Here is a 21,190-nt window from a genome sequence, read left to right as displayed (position 1 = left end):
TTAGCTGAAGGGAGTAGAGATGAAACCACAAGTACGTGGACACAGTGAAAGTGGACAGGAATGAATGATTAAGGTACCAAATGACAGTATCACTGAGTATCATCAAGTGTTCAGCAATACTAGGCCAGATGCTCAACTGGTTTCAAGGATGCAGAGTTCTTGGAAGGCTTGGGGTGGGGAGAGGGTAGAACATGACAATCCCAGGAGATGTTTGTAAGGCACCTATGTTCTGTCAGTCTGCTTTATCTGCTAACTGCTCAGCAGCACCTTGAGTTCTCCACTTTGCAGGGGCATTACAAGAACTGGGAGAAAGGCCCTGAAAACAGGGACATTCCCAGACTAAAAGAGGACCTACAATTAGGCTCCTTAATCCCTGTTTAGGCACCTAAATAAGCAAATTTTAGTACCAAAAGAAGGATTTCAGCTCCTGCATGTGGTCACCCAAAGCAGGCCCATGTCTAACTACAGAGCCTGATTTGCAGAAGAGACCCAGGTCATTAGAAGTCCACATTTCAGTCCAGAATTAAGTGTGGGTTCAAACCTGGGTCTGTAAAATGAAGCACATTTTAAACATCAAGGCTATGTTATTTTTTGCCCTCTTGCATTTTCTTCTTCTTTTGATTGAGAGTGAAAAAAAATACAGAAGCCAGTGTGGGCAGGAAGTGCTATAAAATAGATGCCACTCTGACTTAAGGTGGTTAGATATTGGCTGAGGCAAATCTCCAGCTGTGTCACTTTTTTAAAAGAAAACACAGCAGGAAGTCTGCTAATCGGTACCAAAATCTTACCAAAATACAGGAACCCCCAAGCTAACGGACAAGACAAATAAGAGGCAAAAGATACCACAGTTATATCTCAGTGTAAGAGATTTCCCTCATTACTGTATGAAATGCAATTGCTGTTAAAAAGCCTTTTATGTGCCTTATAAAAAGATACGTCATCAGGTCAAATTTCATTAGAGGAAAACTAAAACTATAAGTAATATTTCCATGAAATAAAAAAATCCAATGGAAATAGTTGTTTTTAAACAGCTAGACGTTCCCTTGTGCTTTTTGCCATCCAGAAATTGTAGAGTGAGGCTAACACGGGACATGAAATGAACTAGAAATAAAAGCAAAATTAACCAGTGTTTCTAGTTTGCCTCTCTTTGGTGTCTGTAGAAGTAGCAGAGGATTCAAACCAACCCATAAAAATTACTGATTTCCAAGGGTATATCTACACAGCAGGGCTAAAGTCAAATAAAGCTGCGCAACTTCAGCTACGTCAGGGGTGTCCAAACTTTTTTCAAAGAGGGCCAAATTTGATGAAGTGAACATGCGTGAGGGCCGACCATTTTGCCTGACATTCTTTGAACCATTAAAATTAAATGTAAATTAACTATTTTATGCAAAGTTTATTGCAAGCGGCATACTTTTCATTTCGTCACATGGATCACAAATCTAAACAGGTGTTAAATCACTCTGCCTTTCATATCTGAAGACCAGATGAAAAAAAAAATCCAGGAAGCTGAAATATATGTCAGGAACATTGTAAAGTACATTACATATTATTGGTAATAAAGGTTGTCTGTCAACTTTTAAGTTCAAAAAATATGAACAGGAACATAACACCAAGTATACATGTTGTGTCCAAATATATTTATAACTGATTTAGACCAACTGACATTAACTGAGATTTTACAATGTATTCATCTCAATACATATGGATTCGTTGGGGGCCATAAAAGATAGATATTGCCAAATTACCTGGGGGGCCGTATTAAACCGGAACACGGGCCGCAATTGGCCCGCGGGCCGGACTTTGGACATGCCTGAGCTACGTCAATTGTGTAGTTTCAGTCAAAACAGCTTAATTGGGCTTTTGGCACTGTCTATCCAGCAGGGAGTTGAAGGAGGAACACTCCTCCTTTGACTTCCCTTACTGCTTGTGAAATGAGAGTTACCGTGAGTCGGGGTAAGAAGTCCTCCAGCTCGACATTATTTTGAAATAAAGGCTTGGAGTGTAGATGCGCTCTTTGTTATTTCGGAATAATGCTAGTTATTCCGAAATAATGCTGCTGTGTAGACGTAACCCAAAGAGGATTAATGGATAGAAACGTTCCTCTTGCCTATTAGGGGACAAGGCAAGTACCCAGCCTCTGGGACAGATTCCCTTTTTGATGGGATGATCCGTATCTTGCTAGAAGTTCATCTCTCAAGGATGAAGAGATCAGTCCTGCCTTTAACATGTCAGTGTCTCTTTAAGGCTCCCAAACACACTTAGGCATGTCTCCAGCGGTCCATTTTCCAATCCCTGAGATCTCCCTTCTTCGCCAGTCGTGTGGACATCAGCGGACTGAAGCCACAAGTCAAAGCCTCAGCTGCAGTGTAGCTGCTTGGTTACTGGACCTACTGGGCTTTTGGCTGAGCAGAGGCGCTTGTGTCTTTTCTTTGCACCACAAACGTAATAGGAATGTCAGACGGAATGTCACCCTGGGTGATCTAACGAACCCTTCTGGCCTTCAACTCTGTGGCAAGGGTGGCCAAACTGTGGTTTGTGAGCCACATGCAGCTTTCAAAGTTAAAGTGCAGCTCCTGGAGCCCTCCCCCGGAAGAACAGCCATACTGAGTCAGACCAAAGGTCTATCTAGCCCAGTGTCCTGTCTGCCAACAGTGACCAGTGCCAGGTGCCCCAGAGGGAAGGATCACAACTGGGAAACCTCACGTGATCCCTCCCCTGTCATCCATTTCCAGACAAACAGAGGCTAGGGACACCATTCCTACCCATCCTGGTTAATATCCATTGATGGACCTAACCTCCATGAATCTATCCAGCTCTTTTTTGAACCCTGTTAAAATCCTGGTCTTCACAACATCTGCTCCTTCCTATTCTCTGCCTACAAGACTACAGGGAGCTCAGGGTTTCTGCCTTGTGGTGGGGCTAGGGGATTCTGCCAGAGAAAAGAGATGCCTGCTGAGAGTGGGGGGCACAATGTAAAGGTTCAACCCCAGCTGAAATCACACAGCTCCTCTTTCCCTCTGTAGCCCCTCCCTGCTGCTCCCAGGTGTTAGCTCCAGGCAGCGGCAAACAGCTGGGAGCTGCAGAGAGGGGCTGTTATTTAGCTCTTTGGGGAGAGGCAGCAGCAAAAGCAGTGGCTCTCCCTACAGCTCCAGCTTCCAGCGGGCTGGCTCCAGCAGCTGCCATGCAGGGAGGGGGCCTGGTGGCACGGATCAGGGTCAGCAAACCCTAGCAAGAATCTGGGGTGGGGCACATGACAGCGTCCCCTTCACGCATCCCCTCTGACTTCTGCCCAGTGGGGAGGGGGCACCTCAGGGTTTCAACCCCATGGGGGGCATCTGCCAGGGTTCATCCCCACAAGATGCACATGCCAGGGCTAAAGGCAGGAGCAGGGCTGAAATCTCAAGGCGGGCAGGTGCTTCCCATGTGGCTGAAGCCAGGAGACCACCCCCAGCCAACAAAACTGAAGCCTTAAGGCCTGGCAGATGCCTCTCATGGGGACTGAAGCTCTGAGCCCCAGCAGGCGTGCCCTGGCTCTCGCATTTCTGAAGATGATCCTGTCTGGCTCAGAGGGCCAAGCATGTTTGGCCACCCCTGCCCTATGGCATCGCATGATCACAAAAGGAATCCAAATAACCCTGAAGACTAGCCTTATACAGCATGCCAGGCCTAGCCACGTTGCACTCCGCTGCTCTGGCAGGTCTCTAAACATAGGATCAGAGAACACTAGAGCTGGAAGGGACCTCGAGAGGTCATTGAGTCCAGTCCCCTGCCCTCACGGCAGGACCAAATATGTCTAGACCATCCCTGACAGATGTCTATCTAACCTGCTCTTAAATATCTCCAGTGATGCAGATTCCACAACCTCCCTAGGCAACTTATTCCAGTGTTTAACCACCCTGACAGGAAGTTTTTCCTAATGTCCAACCTAAGCCTCCCTCGCTGCAGTTTAAGCCCACTGCTTCTTGCCCTATTATCAGAGGTCAAGGAGAACATTTTTTCTCCCTCCTCCTTGTAACACCCTTTTAGGTAAGGGCACCATTTCGGGCGTATGGGGGGGGAGGGCAGCAGCTGTGCACTCTGGGATGTGGCTTGCTTTTCATCCTGTTCCCCTGATGCTAAGGGAGTGAGGCGAAAGTGCTTGCATCCCGTGCATTCCTCTCACACCTGGCTGGTGAGCTCCCTTCATCAGTCAGGTGTGAGGCATGCATGGAATGCAAGCACTTTCCCCTCACTCCCTTAGCATCTGGGGAACGAAATGAAAAGCAAGCCGTGTCTCGGAGCGCACAGCTGCCCCCCGCCACGCCCAAAATGGCGCCCTTGATTTTAGGTACTTGAAAAGAACACAGAGACCCTCACCAGATGCTCCATAAACTATTTAAAGGGAAAATACTCATCTCTATGCTACAGTGGACTACCCTAAAACACCTTTTCCATGTGGCAGAAGCATTCAATGCCATTTCTGGCTGAACTAGATACAGGCCAGTGGGGTGTTTGCCTGGTGCTGGGTTAGGAATCCCCTACATGCGTCAATCAAATTTGATGGTAAACGTCTTTGAGGTCTTCACCACATGGAGTCTCATTTGGTAACGTTTCCCATCCAGGACAGCCGGCTCCCCTCCATGCCCTTTCACTGCGCCTTCACCTCCCTCTAAGCTGCAAATTCTGTGGCTGGCAGTGGAGATCCGGGGAATTAAAGAGCGATTCCAGTTCCCTTTCCATCCCCCCTACCACTGCTCCAGGCAGTCTGAAAAAGGGAATGTCCCACCCAAAAGGCTTTTCAATTTTCTTCTTTTTGAAAATGGTTTAGCTCTTTTGCAATACCAGTCAATATAGACACCCAAAATGGAAATGACCAAAGAGAATTATTTATACGTGTCCCAGCACATACTCTATTGAATTTCTGCACAGGGAAAGAGACATTTTGGCCCTGATCCTCCAAGGACTAATGCACATGCTCTTCTTTATTCATGGCAACTAATCCCATTGAATTTAGCTTGGGAGTTCTGACACTATGGGGCGTAAAGTTATACACGTATGGGGCCTGTAGGTCCAGCTGGGAGGCTTCTCTTTGGACACTACATTCTGTACCTACAATTCAGCTCCTGCCACATACCAACCTACAAGCTCCTCTCCCTATTTGTGTAACACACACACCTCCTGGGCGTAGTACTGTCATGATCATGAGGGTTAGCCAGCATCCTGGGGACTACGGGGTTAACTATTTTCCTTACCTAAACCAGGTGGCAGACAGCCAATAGAAATGTAAGTAGGAATTTCAAACTGGGACAAAGGAATTTTTAGTTTTTCCCTCTTTTGTCCTGGGCAGTTTTCTCTCCAGCTGTTGAAGGGGACAGGATGTCTCCCTCTAAGAAAATACTCTTCACAGTTTGTAAGTAGGATAAAGTTTAGATAAATCCGTTAGGTTTTATTGTTTTATGGTTTGGGAAATGGGATCTGATGTCTGTGCATTTAAAAATGGGTTTTGCTCTCCTTTGTAACTAAGCTTCCGACCCATGGTAGATTTCTCCTCCATGAGTATATTATTTTGTTACTGTTCCATGTAGTCATTATGCTTGCGACAGGAATGTTGTGGTGATAATAAAAGTTCTCTTTTCTTTTTATTAACCTGGTATTGGTTAATGGTTGTGTCCGGGTTTGTACTTTAGGGATGAGATTTCCCAAGTGATCTTTCCTCTGATTTCTGTATCAATACTTGGGTGGTGGCAGCAGAGATTTTATTCCCAAAATCTAGGTTAAGATTCTGGGGAAAAGTTTTATACCAAAACCCAGTAGATAAGGTTTTGGGGTACTTTTGCTGGCCCCCACTTCTGCGTTTATTGTGCCAGAGTGGGGAAGGAGCCATGACAGGTACGCTGTCCTGTCTGGTGGCACTGTGATCACTCAGAGAGAGAATAATGCTCTACAGCCTTAGCAAACTGCCGGCTGGCTTTTAGCTCATACCTAGAGGCTCAGGCCCTAAGCTCCAGAGGTCCCAAGTTCAATTCCACCCACAGATAGCTGGGGTTTGTTGGCCTTACAAGTAGGAGCTCATCCAGGCTTTAAACTGGGGAGGTGCCTGAAGCTAGGGATGTGTTTTCTCAATAGGGGAAGTATGTAACCCCCACACCTGCTGGGTGTAGTGTACTGTTCCAGATAGTGACACGGAGATCACTTAGGGCATGACTACTCTAGGAAACTATTTTGAAATAATTAAATTAAACTTAATAACTCCTGATTTTCCAAAATCAAACTAGTGAGTCCACACTACGGGGAAGCCTTGAAATTAGTCCGAGGCAGGCTCCCTTAATGCGGATGTGCTACCTCTACTTAGAACCCCAGGAAGCCCTGGGGTGGTAATTAGTTCGAATTACTCTGGGCTGTGTCTAGACTGCAGGGTATTTTCAAAAAAAGTAGCCTTTTTTTGAAAAAACTTCACCTGCGTCTAGACTACAGCTGCATTCTTTCGAAATTAAATCGAAAGAACGCAGCTTTTCTTTCGACGGCGGTACTCCTCATTTCACGAGGAAGAACGCCTTTTTTCGAAAGTGCTCTTTTGAAAAAAGGCATTCTTGAATGCAAACAGGGCTTTTTCAAAAGAGAACATCCAGACTGCCTGGGTGCTCTCTTTCGAAAAAGCGGCTTGCTTTTTCGAAAGTACTGCTTGCAGTCTAGACATTCGTTTTTGAAAGAGGCTTTTTCGAAAGTATCTTTCAAAAAAGCCTCTTTCGAAAGAGGCTTGCAGTCTAGACGTATCCCTGGGGAGTAGTTATTTCAAAATAGCAGCACCAGAGCATACATACTACTGTTATTTCGAAATAACTATTTTGAAATTAGCATTATTCCTCGAGGAAAGCAGGAGTACAGATTTCAAAATAAGCGTCCTGTTATTTCGAAATAATGGGCTTGGTAATGTGGAGACTCCACTTATTAATTTGACCTAAGAGGGGTTATTTCGAAATAAAGTCCTAGTATAGACCAGGAACTACAGATGGAATAACAAGTCTGCTCTACAGGCAGCTGCCTTGCAGCTGTATGATAGATTCTTGTGTACTAAGCTTTAGATGTCCAAAGTTTGATTCCACCCGCAGATGACCAGAGTCTCTCCATGTTGCATTTGCAGACACAGATAGGAAAGCTAAAGGCACTAATGCTTGGATTTGTGCCCTCCTCTAACTTTGCAGCTGTCATTTTGCTAGCAACATTGAGAGAATTCATGTCATATCAATATTGCTGGAAATGTATCCCATCCTCTCTACAAACTGTGAGCTAAAATTTTATAAAATCTCACCTTGGTTACACCTTGATTCAGCAAAACACTTCAGCCCACGCTTAAGCAACACTGAAGTCAACAAAGCATGAGATTGTGTGCTTTGCTGAACAAGGGCCATAGTCTGTACATCCTGCACTGGTCACATTTATTTGCTTAAGATCATGAACTTCATTGCCTTCTAGTATAGTCGAGAAAGAGTTTTCCCACCTGTCTTCCTGGGTCTGAGGATTTCATTGCATTTGTGGCTGGAGACCAGGGCCAAACCATCTTCAAAAAATGTAGCTGCCGAGTAAGTTTATGCAGTCATCAGGGTAGGTGGCATTTTAGGGGGGTTTGTGGATCACAGGGGGGCCTAAAACTGGGACATAGATGCCTACGTCCCTTTTGTGGATCTGCGCCTAAATCTCTCTGGGCATGTCTACACTAGGAAACTATTTTGAAATAACCAAAATTGATTTAATAACTCCCAAAATAACAAAATCGAAATAGTGTGTCCTCACTACAGGGAAGCCTCGGAATTAGTCCGAGGCAGACTCCGTTAATGTGGATGCACTTCCTCGACTTAGAGCCCCAGGAAGCACTGGGGAGTAATTAGTTTGAATAACTCTGGGGAGTAGTTATTTCAAAATAGCAGCAGTGGAGCATCCACACTTCCGCGATTTCAAAATAACTATTTTGAAATTAGCGTTATTCCCTGAGGAAAGCAGGAGTACAGATTTTGAAATAAGCGGCCCATTACCTCAAAATAACAGGCTTGGTAGTGTGGACGCTCCACTTATTAATTCAACCTACGGGGGATTATTTCAAAATAAAGCCCTGGTGTAGACCAGGGCTCTGTGCCTCAATCCCCTTCTGTAAAATGGGGATAATAACACTGCTGTAGTTCATTGGGATGCAGCAAGGCTAAATGTATTACAGACTGTGATCTACTCAGATGGCATGTTGATGGGAGCCATATAAACACCTTAGATCCATAGTTCTGTCTGTGAAATCTGGATTTAAGTTCCCAGCTCCTCCACAGACTTCCTGTGTAACATTGGGAAGTCAGCAAATCCATTTGTGCTTAATTCCCTATCTGTGAAATTGAGAATTCCCCTGTCCCCATCTTCCTCATTAGCATGGAGGATAAGTTCTTCAGGGGCAGAAGTTGCATCTTAACATTGCAATGGGAGCCATATGGTGTAGCTGTCATCTGCCACCGTTACAGCTCTCCTGGACCATGCCATGATATCTGCCAGAGGCCCAACCCTGTCCTGCCCCAAGCTTTCCAAGTAGTTAATAAAGTAGTGTTTTTGCATAGGCATTTAGCTACAGAAAATAGGAGGATGCTAGAAGTTGGATCTGGAGCAAAGGATTAGATCATCCAACTTTCCCCTGTGCTAAGACTGGGCATATACCATACGCCCGCTGCTTTCATGAAGTAATCAGTGCCTGCTCTTTGTCTGCCCTCCAGGGGCTTTTGTGGAGACGTCACACATTTCTGTGAGTCTTACCGGGGGAGAAAGGGTGTGTCTCTAGTTCTTGTTTGTTGTAAAGAAATGGAATTGAAGGCTAGTGTGGGCAACACAAAAGACTCGTGCAGATCCCTGGTGAAAGGTGCCCTAGACACAATGTTTCCTTCAGCTGCAGAAGGCCCCCACAAGCATGTAAAATAGCCTCTTTCATTGGCTCATGATTGCATGGATTGCCCATGGCATTTCAATGTCTAGAACCTCTGGGTGATCAATTGGGCTTAGAGAAAGTTTCCTGCATATCCCCAAACCAGGGCTCCAGGGTTTTATAACTAATAAATGTAAGTGTCTCTAAAATTGATTTTCTATGCTGACAAGATGTGGAAGTCACTTACTGTGCAGCCACTCAAAGCTACAACAAATGTGATGTTCCACTGGGACAGAGGGTTTCCGACTCTCCAATAGAATACAGATCTTGTTCCTAAAACTGATGATGTGAGAGGTGTGGGCCCTATGTCTGGTACTGATTTGAAATCTTATCCCTCTTCAAAAAAAATTTTTTAATTGATCTTTAGCAATAAATATGGTCCATCATGCTGACAGTAAAGTAACTGCATCACGGCAGGGAAATTACACTAGTGATGAATTTAGCCAAAATACTTTTCACCTACGTGAAGTTTTTCTAATTATTTGACAAATATGAGTTAGCTACCTTTGAGGGATTTCTATGCCAAGAAGATCTAGATCAGTATTTAGTTTGCTTCGCTGATTTTCATGCTCAAAGATTCCCAAAGTACTGTATTATATTTTTTAGTCATGCAGTGACTGTAAGCTGGTGGTGCTCAGCGTGTGGGCAGTGGACCACTAATGGTGATTACAGCATTTCTTGGTAGCCCATAGTGGATTGTTTTGAGAAGTAAGCGGCTGGGAATTAAGTGTTGGAATGTGTATCCTCTAAGGCATGGGTTCCCAAACTGGAGGGCGTGAAGAAGTTCTGTGGGGGGGGCTCGAGGCAACCCAACCCTCCCGCCCCCATCAAGTTTTGCTGCCCCAGTCAGTTCCTTTTTTTTTTTGCTCAATAAGTTTTGCTGCTATTTTTGGGGGAGAAGGCATGAGGGTTTTTCAAAAATCAAAAAGGGGGCGTGATGCCGAAAAGTTTGGGAACCACTGCTTTAAGGCATCTTTCTCTTGCCCATCATTAGCAGGCTGAAAAAAAATGGAGAACTGCCGGTGTCAACAAATGCAAAGTGGAAACAAACTCTACTGTGCTGTTTATACAACAGATTCATCCCCTCTCTCCCATTGGGCAGGGCCAACTTCTAAGGAGGTGGATTCTACCGACTTCATATTTGCACAGGCATGAGCAGAAGATTTCAGACATTCTGACTGCCAGCCCCAGGCTGTGTTAAGGCTCCTGTAAGCTTCTCCTCAAGCACGTTGCTTTGCGCAGGTGTTTTTATTTAAATCTTGCTGCCAGAATTCCTCAGGGTAGTTTTTTCCTCTCTCCATTTAGCAAGGCTTCATATTTCAGGGGTGTAGGAAAGGTGTGACTAATTGAAGACAAAGAAAGGAGAACAATGCCTTTGTTCCTTGGGATGAGGTGACGGTCTATTTGGATGGGGTTTCTCCACCAATCAAGACTAAGTCACTTCTCTTCCTGGGGACCCCATCTTCTTTCATATCCTGGATCTCACTCCTAATAAGTAACATTGGAGGAGGTTATCTAGTGGACTTTTGGTGCTGCCCGGTAGCTGTTCTCTTCAGCTGTGTCTAGACTGGCCAGTTTTTCCGGAAAATCAGCCGCTTTTCCGGAAAAACTTGCCAGCTGTCTACACTGGCCACTTGAATTTCCGCAAAAGCACTGACTTCCTACTGTAAGAAATCAGTGCTTTTTGCGGAAATACTATGCTGCTACCGTTCGGGCAAAAGTCCCTTTTGCGCAAAACTTTTGCACTAAAGGGCCAGTGTAGACAGCTGAGATTTGTTTTGCACAAAAAAGCCCCGATCGCGAAAATGGCGATCAGGGCTTTTTTGCGCAAAAGCGCATTTAGATTGGCCACGGATGCTTTTCCGCAAAAAGTGCTTTTGTGGAAAAGCGTTCATGCCAATCTAGACGCTCTTTTCCGAAAGTGCTTTTAATGGAAAACTTTTCCGTTAAAAGCATTTCCGGAAAATCATGCCAGTCTAGACGTAGCCTTCCTGTTTGTTGCCATGCAAACCTATCCAAGTCTGAGTTAGTAATGAGTGTCCCTCAAGGACTTTCTAATGCAAAAGTCTCCCCAAGCGGCTGGTGCCAAGACCTGAAATGGATGGTGCTAAATCCCTGAATTAACCTGCAGAACAGAAACTAAATGACAATATTTCAGACACTTCAACCTGTGATTTACCCTTCCCAGTACTTCCTGCTAAATCTACAAATCACCGGTGCTTTGGGAAATGCTTTCTCCCACTTGAGGGCTACATCGCACACCGAGATCTTTTAGAGGAGCCTGTGGATGGTCTTTCCAAGTCTGACCATCGTCTGTGCATTGCCGGCTCTTTCTTTCTCCTAGGCATAAGGCCCCTCTTATGATATCGGAAGGGCTTTCCACTTTATAGGATGTAGTACCCAAGTGCCTGTGTGATGCTTCACAGAGTTCAGTCTATGACTTAGCCCAGTGGTTCTCAAAGTGTGGTCCATGGATCACTAGTGGTCCATGACTATTTTGCAGTTGGGCCACAGGCTCGGGGCTCACCCCTCTGCAGCAGAGAGCCTGCGCTCATGCTCCAGCCCTGCACCTCTCCCCACCGAGAGGTGGGAGCACCAGCTTCCTGCTGCGGGGTGGGGGGATGAGCCTCGCTGGCCGGATCTGGCTTGTGGGGGAGGGAAGTGGCTCCACACACTGCCACCCCTTCCCCTCCAGCTGGGGGAATAGCAGCACAGGAAACCACTTGCCTGGAGGCTTTTGCCATTGATCTCATTGGCCAGAAATGCAGCCAATGGGAACAATGGGGAGGCGGTGCCTGGGGGTGATGGAAGGCATGGAGCCAGGTAAGCGCCCCCGTTCCCATCATGCCAAAACCCCACACCCCATCCCCCTCACACACCTCCTACCAAGACCTCACACCCTCCCCTCACTCCTGCACTTGCCTCCTGCCCATAGTCCCACCCTCACGCCGTTCCTGCACCATCCCTCCCACTCAGTCCCCCCCCCCCGCTTTAGCCTGCTCCTGTACCTTACCTCTCACCCATTACTCCCCACCCTCAGCCTGCTCCTGCACCTGCCTCCCTCCAAGACCCCTGAACCACGATTCCACTCCTGCACCCTACCTCCCAGCCAGACTCCCATTACCAGCCCACTACTGCACATTACTTTCTGGCCAGACCCACACCTCCACCCGCTCCTGCATCCATTTTGTCATCATGGGTGGTTGGCTGGTGGTCCATGGAAAGGTCTGCATTGAGCAGGGTGGAACGCAGGCCAAAAGTTTGAGAACCCCGACATAGCCAGATGAGCAGCGACACAAGCCAAAGGTCACAGTGCACTTTAGCTAAAATTGGGAGCAGAACTTTCGCAATAAGGTCAGGCTTGGTAAGACTCATTTGAGGAATCCCTTAATGAACCCCTTACAGGGGCGGCCCATCTATATAGGCAAACTAGGCGGTCGCCTAGGGCTCCAACTTAAATGGGGCGCCAAATGGTGATGCAATATCGAGGGGTTTGGAGGCGGGGGCACCAATTGCATGGTTTGCCTATGGTGCCAGTTGCAGGTAGCTAGTCTAGGGCCACACCTGATCCCTTATATATCTAGCAGCAAACAATCACGTTCTGTTACCCAGGCAAGAAAAAAAAGCATGTCCCAGTCCTCCAAGATGCTGAGATGTGAGTCTTTGGTGCCTTTGAAAAAGCAGACCAGAAGCACTAGCCTCAAAGCATGTTTCAATCCCCTAATTGCAGATGTTTGCCTTCATTTTCCAAACCAGGAAGAAGAGGGTCTTACCATAGTTAGATGACAAGAGGATCTGCCTGAAGCTGGGGTTCAGGGCATGGTCATGCTCTTACAGAGACTCCTTCTGAGGGCTGCAGTCACCCAGGACTTCTGCACAGCGTGGGGGGGATGAAATCTCATCTCTCCAAATTGCCTGGTAAGACGATAGCCATGCTAGCAAATGGTTTTGACCGGATTTGGCTTCAACTCCCCACGTTAGCCTATGTCATTCATTCTCCTCTCTCCCCCCTCCTTCCACAGAGAGTTAAAGGCAGCCCGGTCACAGGGACAGTGACAATGGTTCTTTCACATGAGACACAACAGTGACATTGCTCCGTGTTTACTACTGATGCGATGAAAAGGAAAACCCCTCCCGGTAGCGACTGACCTTTTTTTTCAGTGAAATTCCATTTACAGGTAAGAAAAATGTCTCTGTTTACCCTATTCCCTTCCATGACCTTTGAGGTCCACTGGGTTGTTTTTGCTGTCAATCCATAGGGGCCCTGGAGGCCGAATGATATCAGCTGTCAGCTCTGGACTCTGAGATTTATTTCATGGAGGCTCCGGTTTGGCCATCTGAGCACAGTGCAAGGGGTTTCCTTCTATCCAGCCTGATGATTGGTGCTGCCACTGAGCAGTTCAAAAGGCAGCAAGAAGTTACAGGCAGGGATTTGTGGACCATGTGTATGTGTGAATTCTCTTCATATTAGGCTTTTGTGCTGCTGCCCATGACCATACCTGGGCACTTTTTATGCCAAAATTGATCAGCAATATCAAAGCCCCTAGTGAACTTTATATGGCCTCTGGCACGTCTTACTTTTCAGCTTATAAAAAGCTCTGCTTGGGAGAAGGCATTTGTGTGTATAAGTGAGATGTGGTGGAAGTTCTTCTGAATGTTGTTCTGGTCAGGGTGGAAACATTTTATGCCGTAGGAAAGTTTTTCAGTGTTTTCTAAAATTGGTCAGATTCTGGATTCAGCCAATCTTGTCTGGAAATTCATTCCACAGTCAGATCTCTTAAACTGTGGAGACTTGGCCTCCAGTGCTCACACACTTAGTTCTGGGCATTATGATTTTCATTATCCGAGAAAAGCACAATGGTTTAGGTGGTTCACAGATGGAAATGCATTCTGATATATCAGGAGGACCTAGTCCGTTACTGGCTCTGGTAACTAGACAAAAACATTAACGGGCAGCTGAAATGTATTGGGAGACATTGGGAAAGCCCAGACCAGTATGCTGAGTTTCCACACTTTGTACAGGACCTAGATACTACATTGATGGCCAGCAATAACCCTGTAAATAGTTTTTCGATGGAAGTGTTTAGCACTTTGCTATATCTTTACAGTGCAAGCCATAGTATAGCTACAGTAGGAGAACAAATACATTTCTTTTGGGCTTTGTGGTATTTCATGGTGGCATAATGAATTTTAGGCCATGGCTACACTACAAAATTAAGCTGACTTAACTTACATCAGCGTACAGCTGCTGCAGTAATTACATTGCTTGTGCATGTCTACACTTGGCACCTTGTGTTGGAGGTTCATGTCCTCAACCAGGAGAACTTGTATCAATGTACTGTCAATGTGGGGCATTGTGGGACAGTAAGGGCGTGTCTACACAGCAAGACTAAAGCCAAAATAAGCTACGCAACTTGAGCTATATCAATTGCGTAGCTGAAGTCAAAATAGTTTATTTTGGCTTTTGACACTGTCGACACAGCAGGAATCCAAGTTAGAGCACTCTTCCTCTGATTTCCCTTACTCTTCGTAAAATGAGGGTTACAGGAGTCAGAGTAAGAAGTCTTCCAGCTTGACATTGTTTCAACATTATGTCAAAATAACTGCTTGCTTTGTAGATGTGCGCTGTGTTATTTCAGAATAACTTCAGTTACTCTGAAATAATGCTGTGTAGACACAGCCTAAGAGTTGACATAAACAGCACAGTGCCCATGCTGACATTGTGTCAACCTAACTACATTGACTTTGACTCTACATCACTCATGAAGGTGGAGTTATTACATTGGCATAGCAGAGCAGTAAAATCGCATTGGTGGGGATAATATTTAAATGGAGATACTTCTATAGTTAGGTTGACATGAGCTGCCTTGTGTCAACCTAACTCCTTAGCGTCGCCCAGGCCTTAGATGTCTATAGACAAATTCAAGGAATGTGGGGAATCAACAGGAAAAATTGGAAGCATTATACATAAGATAAACTATGGCTCACTTGATGTCACATTAAAACTTGGTCGGCTAAATCTCATGACTGAAATATGGTATAGACGGGTGTAGCTAATTCAGGAAGACCATAGTCAAAGAATGCATGAATCCATGGCTTGCTGTCAAACTGAGAGGACATATCTAGGGGAGTTCTGCAAGGGTCTGTCAGTATTTGACATTGACATTAATTATTTTAAAATGATTGCTTGCATATCACCACCAGACCCTAGTAGTCTGTGGGCGGAACCGAACCTAGAACCTCTGTAGCTTAGACCACGAGCCCCTACCACATGAGCTAAAAAAAACAGATCATTATTTCCCCTGCCATGGTTTTGGTGCCACTAGATAGGACAGTGCACCACACACAGGAGGTGTGCAGGTTACACTTGGATGGCATCAAATTGGGAGGCGCTGTTACTGCTTTGTAGCCTAGGAATAAAAATCAAAAGCTTTGACAAGTTGTAGAAAATTGTTCTGGAATCAAAAAAACTAAATTCAGTAAAAGACAAGTGCAAACTATTACACTTAAGGAGGCAAAATCACATGCATAGCAACATAATGGTGAGTAGCTGGTTAGAACTTCTGAAAAGGCTCTGGGGCTATACAGGTAGTCCCCGAGTTACGCGGATCTGACTTACGTCGGATCCGCAGTTACGAACGGGGATTTTCTCGCCCCGGAGGACTCGAGCGGCGGGACGCCTGGTCCCGCCGCCCGCCTCCTCCGGGGCGAGAAAAGCTGCTCCCTGTCTCCCTGGTCTGCTGCGGGAGCCAGCAGACCAGGGAGACGGGGAGCAAAGCGGCGCAGGACCCGGGACCGGACCCGCGGCCGCTTCCAGATCAGCTGGAAGCGCCGCGGGTCCGGCCCCGTGTCCTGCGCCGCTTTGCTCAGCGTCTCCCTGGTCTGCAGACCAGGGAGACGCTGAGCAAAGCCGTGGAGGACCCGGCCCGACCCGCGGGGCTTCCAGATCAGCTGGAAGCACCGCGGGTCCGGCCCGGGTCCTGCGCCGCTTTGCTCAGCGTCTCCCTGGTCTGCTGGGGGGGGACGCAGCTAGTGCCCCCCCCCAGCAGACCAGGGAGATGTGGAGCAAAGCCCCCGGGTAGAGCAGGTGGGGCGCTGTGGTAGAGCAGGTGGGGCGCTGCCGGTTGGTCCCGCAGCACCGCTCCTTGGCGCTACTGGACCAACCCAGCAGCACCCAAGCTGCTCTACCCCAGGCGTCCCCAAGTTAGCCGCTGCTGAAACTGACCAGCGGCTGGCTACAGGAAGCCCGAGGCAGAGTTGCTCTGCCCCAGGCTTCCTGGAATCAGCTGCTGATCAGTTTCAGCAGCAGCTGACTTGGGGGCGCCTGGGGTTCTTAAGTTGAATCTGTATGTAAGTCAGAACTGGTGTCCAGATTCAGCGGCTGAATCTGGATGCCAGTTCCGACTTACATACAGATTCAACTTAAGAACAAACCTACAGTCCCTATCTTGTACGTAACCCGGGGACTGCCTGTAGTTGATCACAATTTCAATGAGTCACCAGTATGAGGTAGTAGCAAAAAAAAGGCTAATATTTTTAGATGTATTAAGAGGAGTTAATAAGACATAGGAGGTTAATTGTTCCACCTCTACTTGGCACTGATGAGGTCTCACCTGTAATATTGTGTTTGAGCACCACACATGAGGAAAGACAAATAGGAGAGAATCTAGAGAGTAATAAGCAGGATAATACGTCTAGAAAATCTACCATATAAGGAAAGGTTTAAAACCTGGGCATGTTTAGACTTGAGAAAAGAAGACCAAGAGGGCACTTGATAACAATCTTCTAATATATGTTCAGATCTGTCTTGAAGAGGATGTGATCCATTGTTCTCCATGTCCACTGAAAATAGGACAAGAACTCCTGGCTTGATGTTCAGCAAGGGAGATTTAGGTTAGATATTAGGAACATCTTTCTGACTATAAGGATAATTAAGCCCTGGAATGGAGTCTGTGGGATTCCCATCAATGGAGGACGAGAGAGACTAACACCTGTCAGAGATGGTCTAAGTTTGTTTGGTACTGTCTCGGTGCAGCGAGGTGGCTTAGATGACCTCTTGAGGTTCCTTCCAGCCCTACATTTCTATGAATCCATAAGTGTTCTCCTCCTTCGCCTCCCACAAGTGCTGGATCCAGTGAGCAGAATTTTCTCTTCAAAGGTTTGCCAGCCAGTCAGAGCCAGTTACCCAGTGTTCTGAATGCCTGGCACCATTTCCACGTGGCATATAAATAGTGCGTTAATGTTTCACAGTGTCACGTGTATCTGGCAGGTTTCCAATAGATGGTTGCTCCCAAAACTCAGGATTGTCTCACAATGTTTTTGTTTTGTGAGAGTGTGACTGCCCATAAACTACAGGACAGGCAGAAATATGCCTTGGTTTCACTATTTCTGTACTTCCAAGGTCTGGTTACGTGTGAGATGATGTTGAGGCTCCTCTGAAGCCAGCTGAGTGCATTTCCAGCAAGTGTCTTGTGACCAGTTAAGTCATGCATTGAAATCAACATGTCCAGTGACATTGCTTCATTGATGCATAGCCTCGTGGCCAGCTTGTGCTAGTCCAGCCTATTGCTAGGCAGAAGAGGAAATCATAAACCCCCTGTTTGGATGGATAACTAGCTGCTAGATTAGCCCCCAGTTACCAGTGGTAAATTGCTAGTTAAAACAGTGGGAATTTTTAGACTCCCCCAAATATCATTTCTCTTTTCCTTGACACAGGACCTGTCATGTCACCCTTTCTTCGGATTGGTTTATCAAACTATGACAGCGGCCCCTATCTGCCATCACAAGGGGAAGTGATTAATCCTTACTGTGCCGTGGTAGTCAAAGAAGCCGAGGAATCAGGTAAGCATGTACATGCTAAGACATATATGTTATATGGCTGTTATAGCTGCTTGCCTCTCTGCATTTCTGCTTGTATGCACGGCATGTTTTGAGATCCATATATGGATTCCTAGAATACAAAAACAATCGTATTCTGTAGAATTATTCCCCCATGGTGCACAGGGGCTTTCAAGAAGGGATGTTAAAATGCATTTATTTATGTAAACGTGTAGCTGCTGAAAATTGCAGTCCAGAAAAGTCCTCATCGCTACTATGCGTTCATAGATGCTACAAGAACAGATCCCAGCATGCATTGCTCCAGAATTAGCTAACCTGAGTCACATGCTTTCATTTGTATTCAGATTAGGTGCAGATTAACAATAGACCCCCTGTGTGTCTCTGAGATACACCAGGATCACTTAAAATGGTCGTTTCCTTTTTAGAGATACAGCCTGGTGCTGCCATGTCTCTGTTTGAAAAGGCCTGGGAAATATCTCTCAACCCGGCTGAATCGTTCAAAACTGAATATAGAATCATAGAACACTAGGTCTCCATTTTCAGGTGAGGATCTCCCTGGCTTCCTGTTAGAAGTGCTTTAGAATCAATGGTGCAACATGGCCTATGGTGAGGCATTGTTCAGGATAGGCCAGGAGAGCACAGCTGTGAGTAGCTCTGTGTTTGTCATGGAGATCATTGAATCATAGAACACTGGAACTGGAAGGGACCTCATGAGGTCATCAAGTCCAATCTCTTGCCCTCATGGCAGGACCAAGCATCATCTAGATCATCCCTGATAGATGTCTATCCAACCTGCTCTTAAATATCTCCAGTGATGGAGATTCCACAACCTCCCTGGGCAATTTATTCCAGTATTTAACTACCCTGACAATTAGGAAGCTTTTCCTAATGTCCAACCTAAACCTCCCTTGATGCAGTGTAAGCTCATTGCTTCTTGTTCTATCCTCAGAGACCAATAAGAACAATTTTTCTCCCTCCTTCCTGTATCACTCTTTTAAAATACTAGAAAACCGCTATCGTTCCCTCTCCGTCACCTCTTTTCTAAACTAAACAAGCCCAAGTCTTTCCTCATTGTTCGTGTTTTCTAGACGTTGAACCATTTTTGTTGCTCTTCTCTGAATCTTCTCCAATTTCTCCACATCTTTCTTGAAATATGGTGCTCAGAACTGGACACAGTACTCCTAAATGAATGAACTACTCAGGGTGACAACTCCCCAGTATATGATATATATTTTGGGGGAGAAGGAGTTATCCTGAGGGATGAAGAGCAAAACTATATAGTAGCCAGTTTTCCAGCTCCAAATGCACACTTGTTACAGTTTTGATAGTGGAATGACTTAGAGATGCCCTAGTCCTGGAACCATGTTCATACATGTCTTTAAGTATGAGAACAATCCGAATGAGCTTAGTCACATTTGTGAAGTTACTCTCACCCATAAGTATCTGCAAAATTGGGTCATAATTATTGTCAAAGTCCTTGTATTTACTGTTGTGTTTGACCATTTCTTAATCATTAGACCAATTACTGACCACTGCCTACCAGTGTTCCCTCTAATTTTTTCCACCCATGTGCAGAATAAACATTGTAATGTGCACTGAGGCATGTGTGAATGTTCACCACCAGTAGAAACACGTGCTGCTGGTTGCTGCCAGGTGTGGGTGCACTGCTAATCAGCTGAGTGGCATTTGAATCTCTTCTGGGTGGTGGACCAAGTGCTCAGCTTGCAGAGAAAACCGATGCCAACCTTGCTGAAGTATCATTCCCCTCTTTTATTCCCCCACCTGCCTGTATCTAACTATTATCTCTTTCTAGTTATGCCCCTTCTCAATTTTCTTTTCGAGGCTAAACAAAGCCATTTCTTTCAAGCTTACCTCATAGCTCATGTTTTCTAAACCCTTCATCATTTTTGTTGCTTTTCTCTGGACCCATCCAGTTTCTCCACATCTTTCTTGAAATGTGGTGCCCAGAACTGGACACAATACTCTGACTGAGGCCTAATCAGTGCATAGTAGAGCAAAAGAATTACTTCTCATGTCTTGCTCACAACACTCCTGTTAATGCATCCAGAATCATGTTTGCTTTTTTTGTTAATGCATCAAGAATCATGTTTGCAACACTGTCGACTCATATTTAGCTTGTGGTCCACTATGAACTCCAGTTCCTTTTCTGCAGTTCTCCTTCCCAGACAGTCATTTCCCATTTTGTATGTGTGAAACCGATTGATCCTCCCTAAGTGGAGGACTTTGCATTTGTCCTTATTGAACTTCATCATATTTACATCAGACCATTTCTCCAGTTCGTCCAGACATTTTGATGATCTGGACAAAACCTCTCCTCCAAAGCACTTGCAACCAATGTTCCCTCTAAGCTGCAGGGCAGCACAGCTTCATAGGTGATTAATCAGCTGATTAATCATCTGTGAAGCTGTGCTGCCATGCAGCTTAGAGGGAACACTGCTTCCAAACCTCCCAGCTTGGTATCATCTGCAGACTCTATAAGTATATTCTCTATACCATTATTTAAATCACTGATGAAGACATTGAACAAAACCAGTCCCAAAATGGATCCCTTCATAATCCCATTTTATGCTCCTCCAGCATGACTGTGAACCACTGATAACTACTCTCTAGGAATGGTTATCCAACCATTTATGCATCCACCTTATAGTAGCCTCATCTAGGTTGTATTTCCCTAGTTTATTACTGAGAAGGTCATGCAAATTATATTAAATGCTTTACTAAAGTCCAGGTATACCACATCTACCACTTCCCCGTTATTCACAAGGCTTGTTGTCCTATAAAAGAAAGCCATCAGGTTGGTTTGTTCTTTACAAATCCATGCTGTTATTTATCACCTTATTATTTTCTAGTTGTTTGCAGATGAATTACTTAATTATTTGCTACATTATCTTTCCTGGCACAGAAGTTGAACTGACTGCTCAGTAGTTTCCTGGGTTGTCCTTATTTCCCTTTTTATAGATGGGCACCATATTTGCCCTCTTCCATTCTTCTGGAATGTCATTCATCTTCCATGACTTTTCAAAGATAATAGTTAAAGGCTTAGATATCTCCTCAATCAGCTCCTTGAGTATTCTGGTATACATTCCATCAGGCCACGGTGACTTGAAGACATGTGTCTAATTTTTAACTTGTTCTTTTCCTATTTTAACTTCTGAACCTACCTTATGTTCACCAGCATTCATATGTTAGGTGTTCAACCACTGCCAACCTTTTTGGTGAAAGCCAAAACAAATAAGTCATTAAGTACCTCTCCTTTTCCACGTTTTCTGTGATTGTTTTTCCCTCTTCGTTGAGTAGCAGTCCTTCCCTGTCCTTGGGCCTCCTTTTGCTTTTAATATATTTGTAGAATGTTTTCTTGTTATCCTTTGTGTCTCTAGGTAGTTTGAATTAGTTTTATGCCTT

The 21,190-nt window shown here is 45.4% G+C and overlaps 1 protein-coding gene across 2 annotated transcripts in view; it reads left to right on the top strand.

The window, feature by feature from the left end:
• PRKCQ (protein kinase C theta) overlaps positions 1-21,190 on the top strand; it is a 92,757-nt gene that overhangs the window by 12,110 nt on the left and 59,457 nt on the right. Inside the window, exons 2-4 of one of the 2 annotated variants that reach the window (XM_075925985.1) lie at positions 12,686-12,847; positions 12,952-13,107; positions 17,645-17,770. In XM_075925985.1, coding sequence (XP_075782100.1) covers positions 17,653-17,770 — 118 coding nt within the window. In that variant the 5' untranslated portion in view covers positions 12,686-12,847; positions 12,952-13,107; positions 17,645-17,652. Of the gene's footprint in view, positions 1-12,685; positions 12,848-12,951; positions 13,108-17,644; positions 17,771-21,190 lie in introns of those variants that run through there. The other variant, XM_075925986.1, reaches the window with a different exon arrangement.

This window comes from Pelodiscus sinensis, chromosome 1 (genome assembly GCF_049634645.1).
Source record: "Pelodiscus sinensis isolate JC-2024 chromosome 1, ASM4963464v1, whole genome shotgun sequence".
Lineage (NCBI taxonomy): Eukaryota > Metazoa > Chordata > Testudines > Trionychidae > Pelodiscus > Pelodiscus sinensis.
This window is presented reverse-complemented; position numbering and strand designations above follow the sequence as displayed.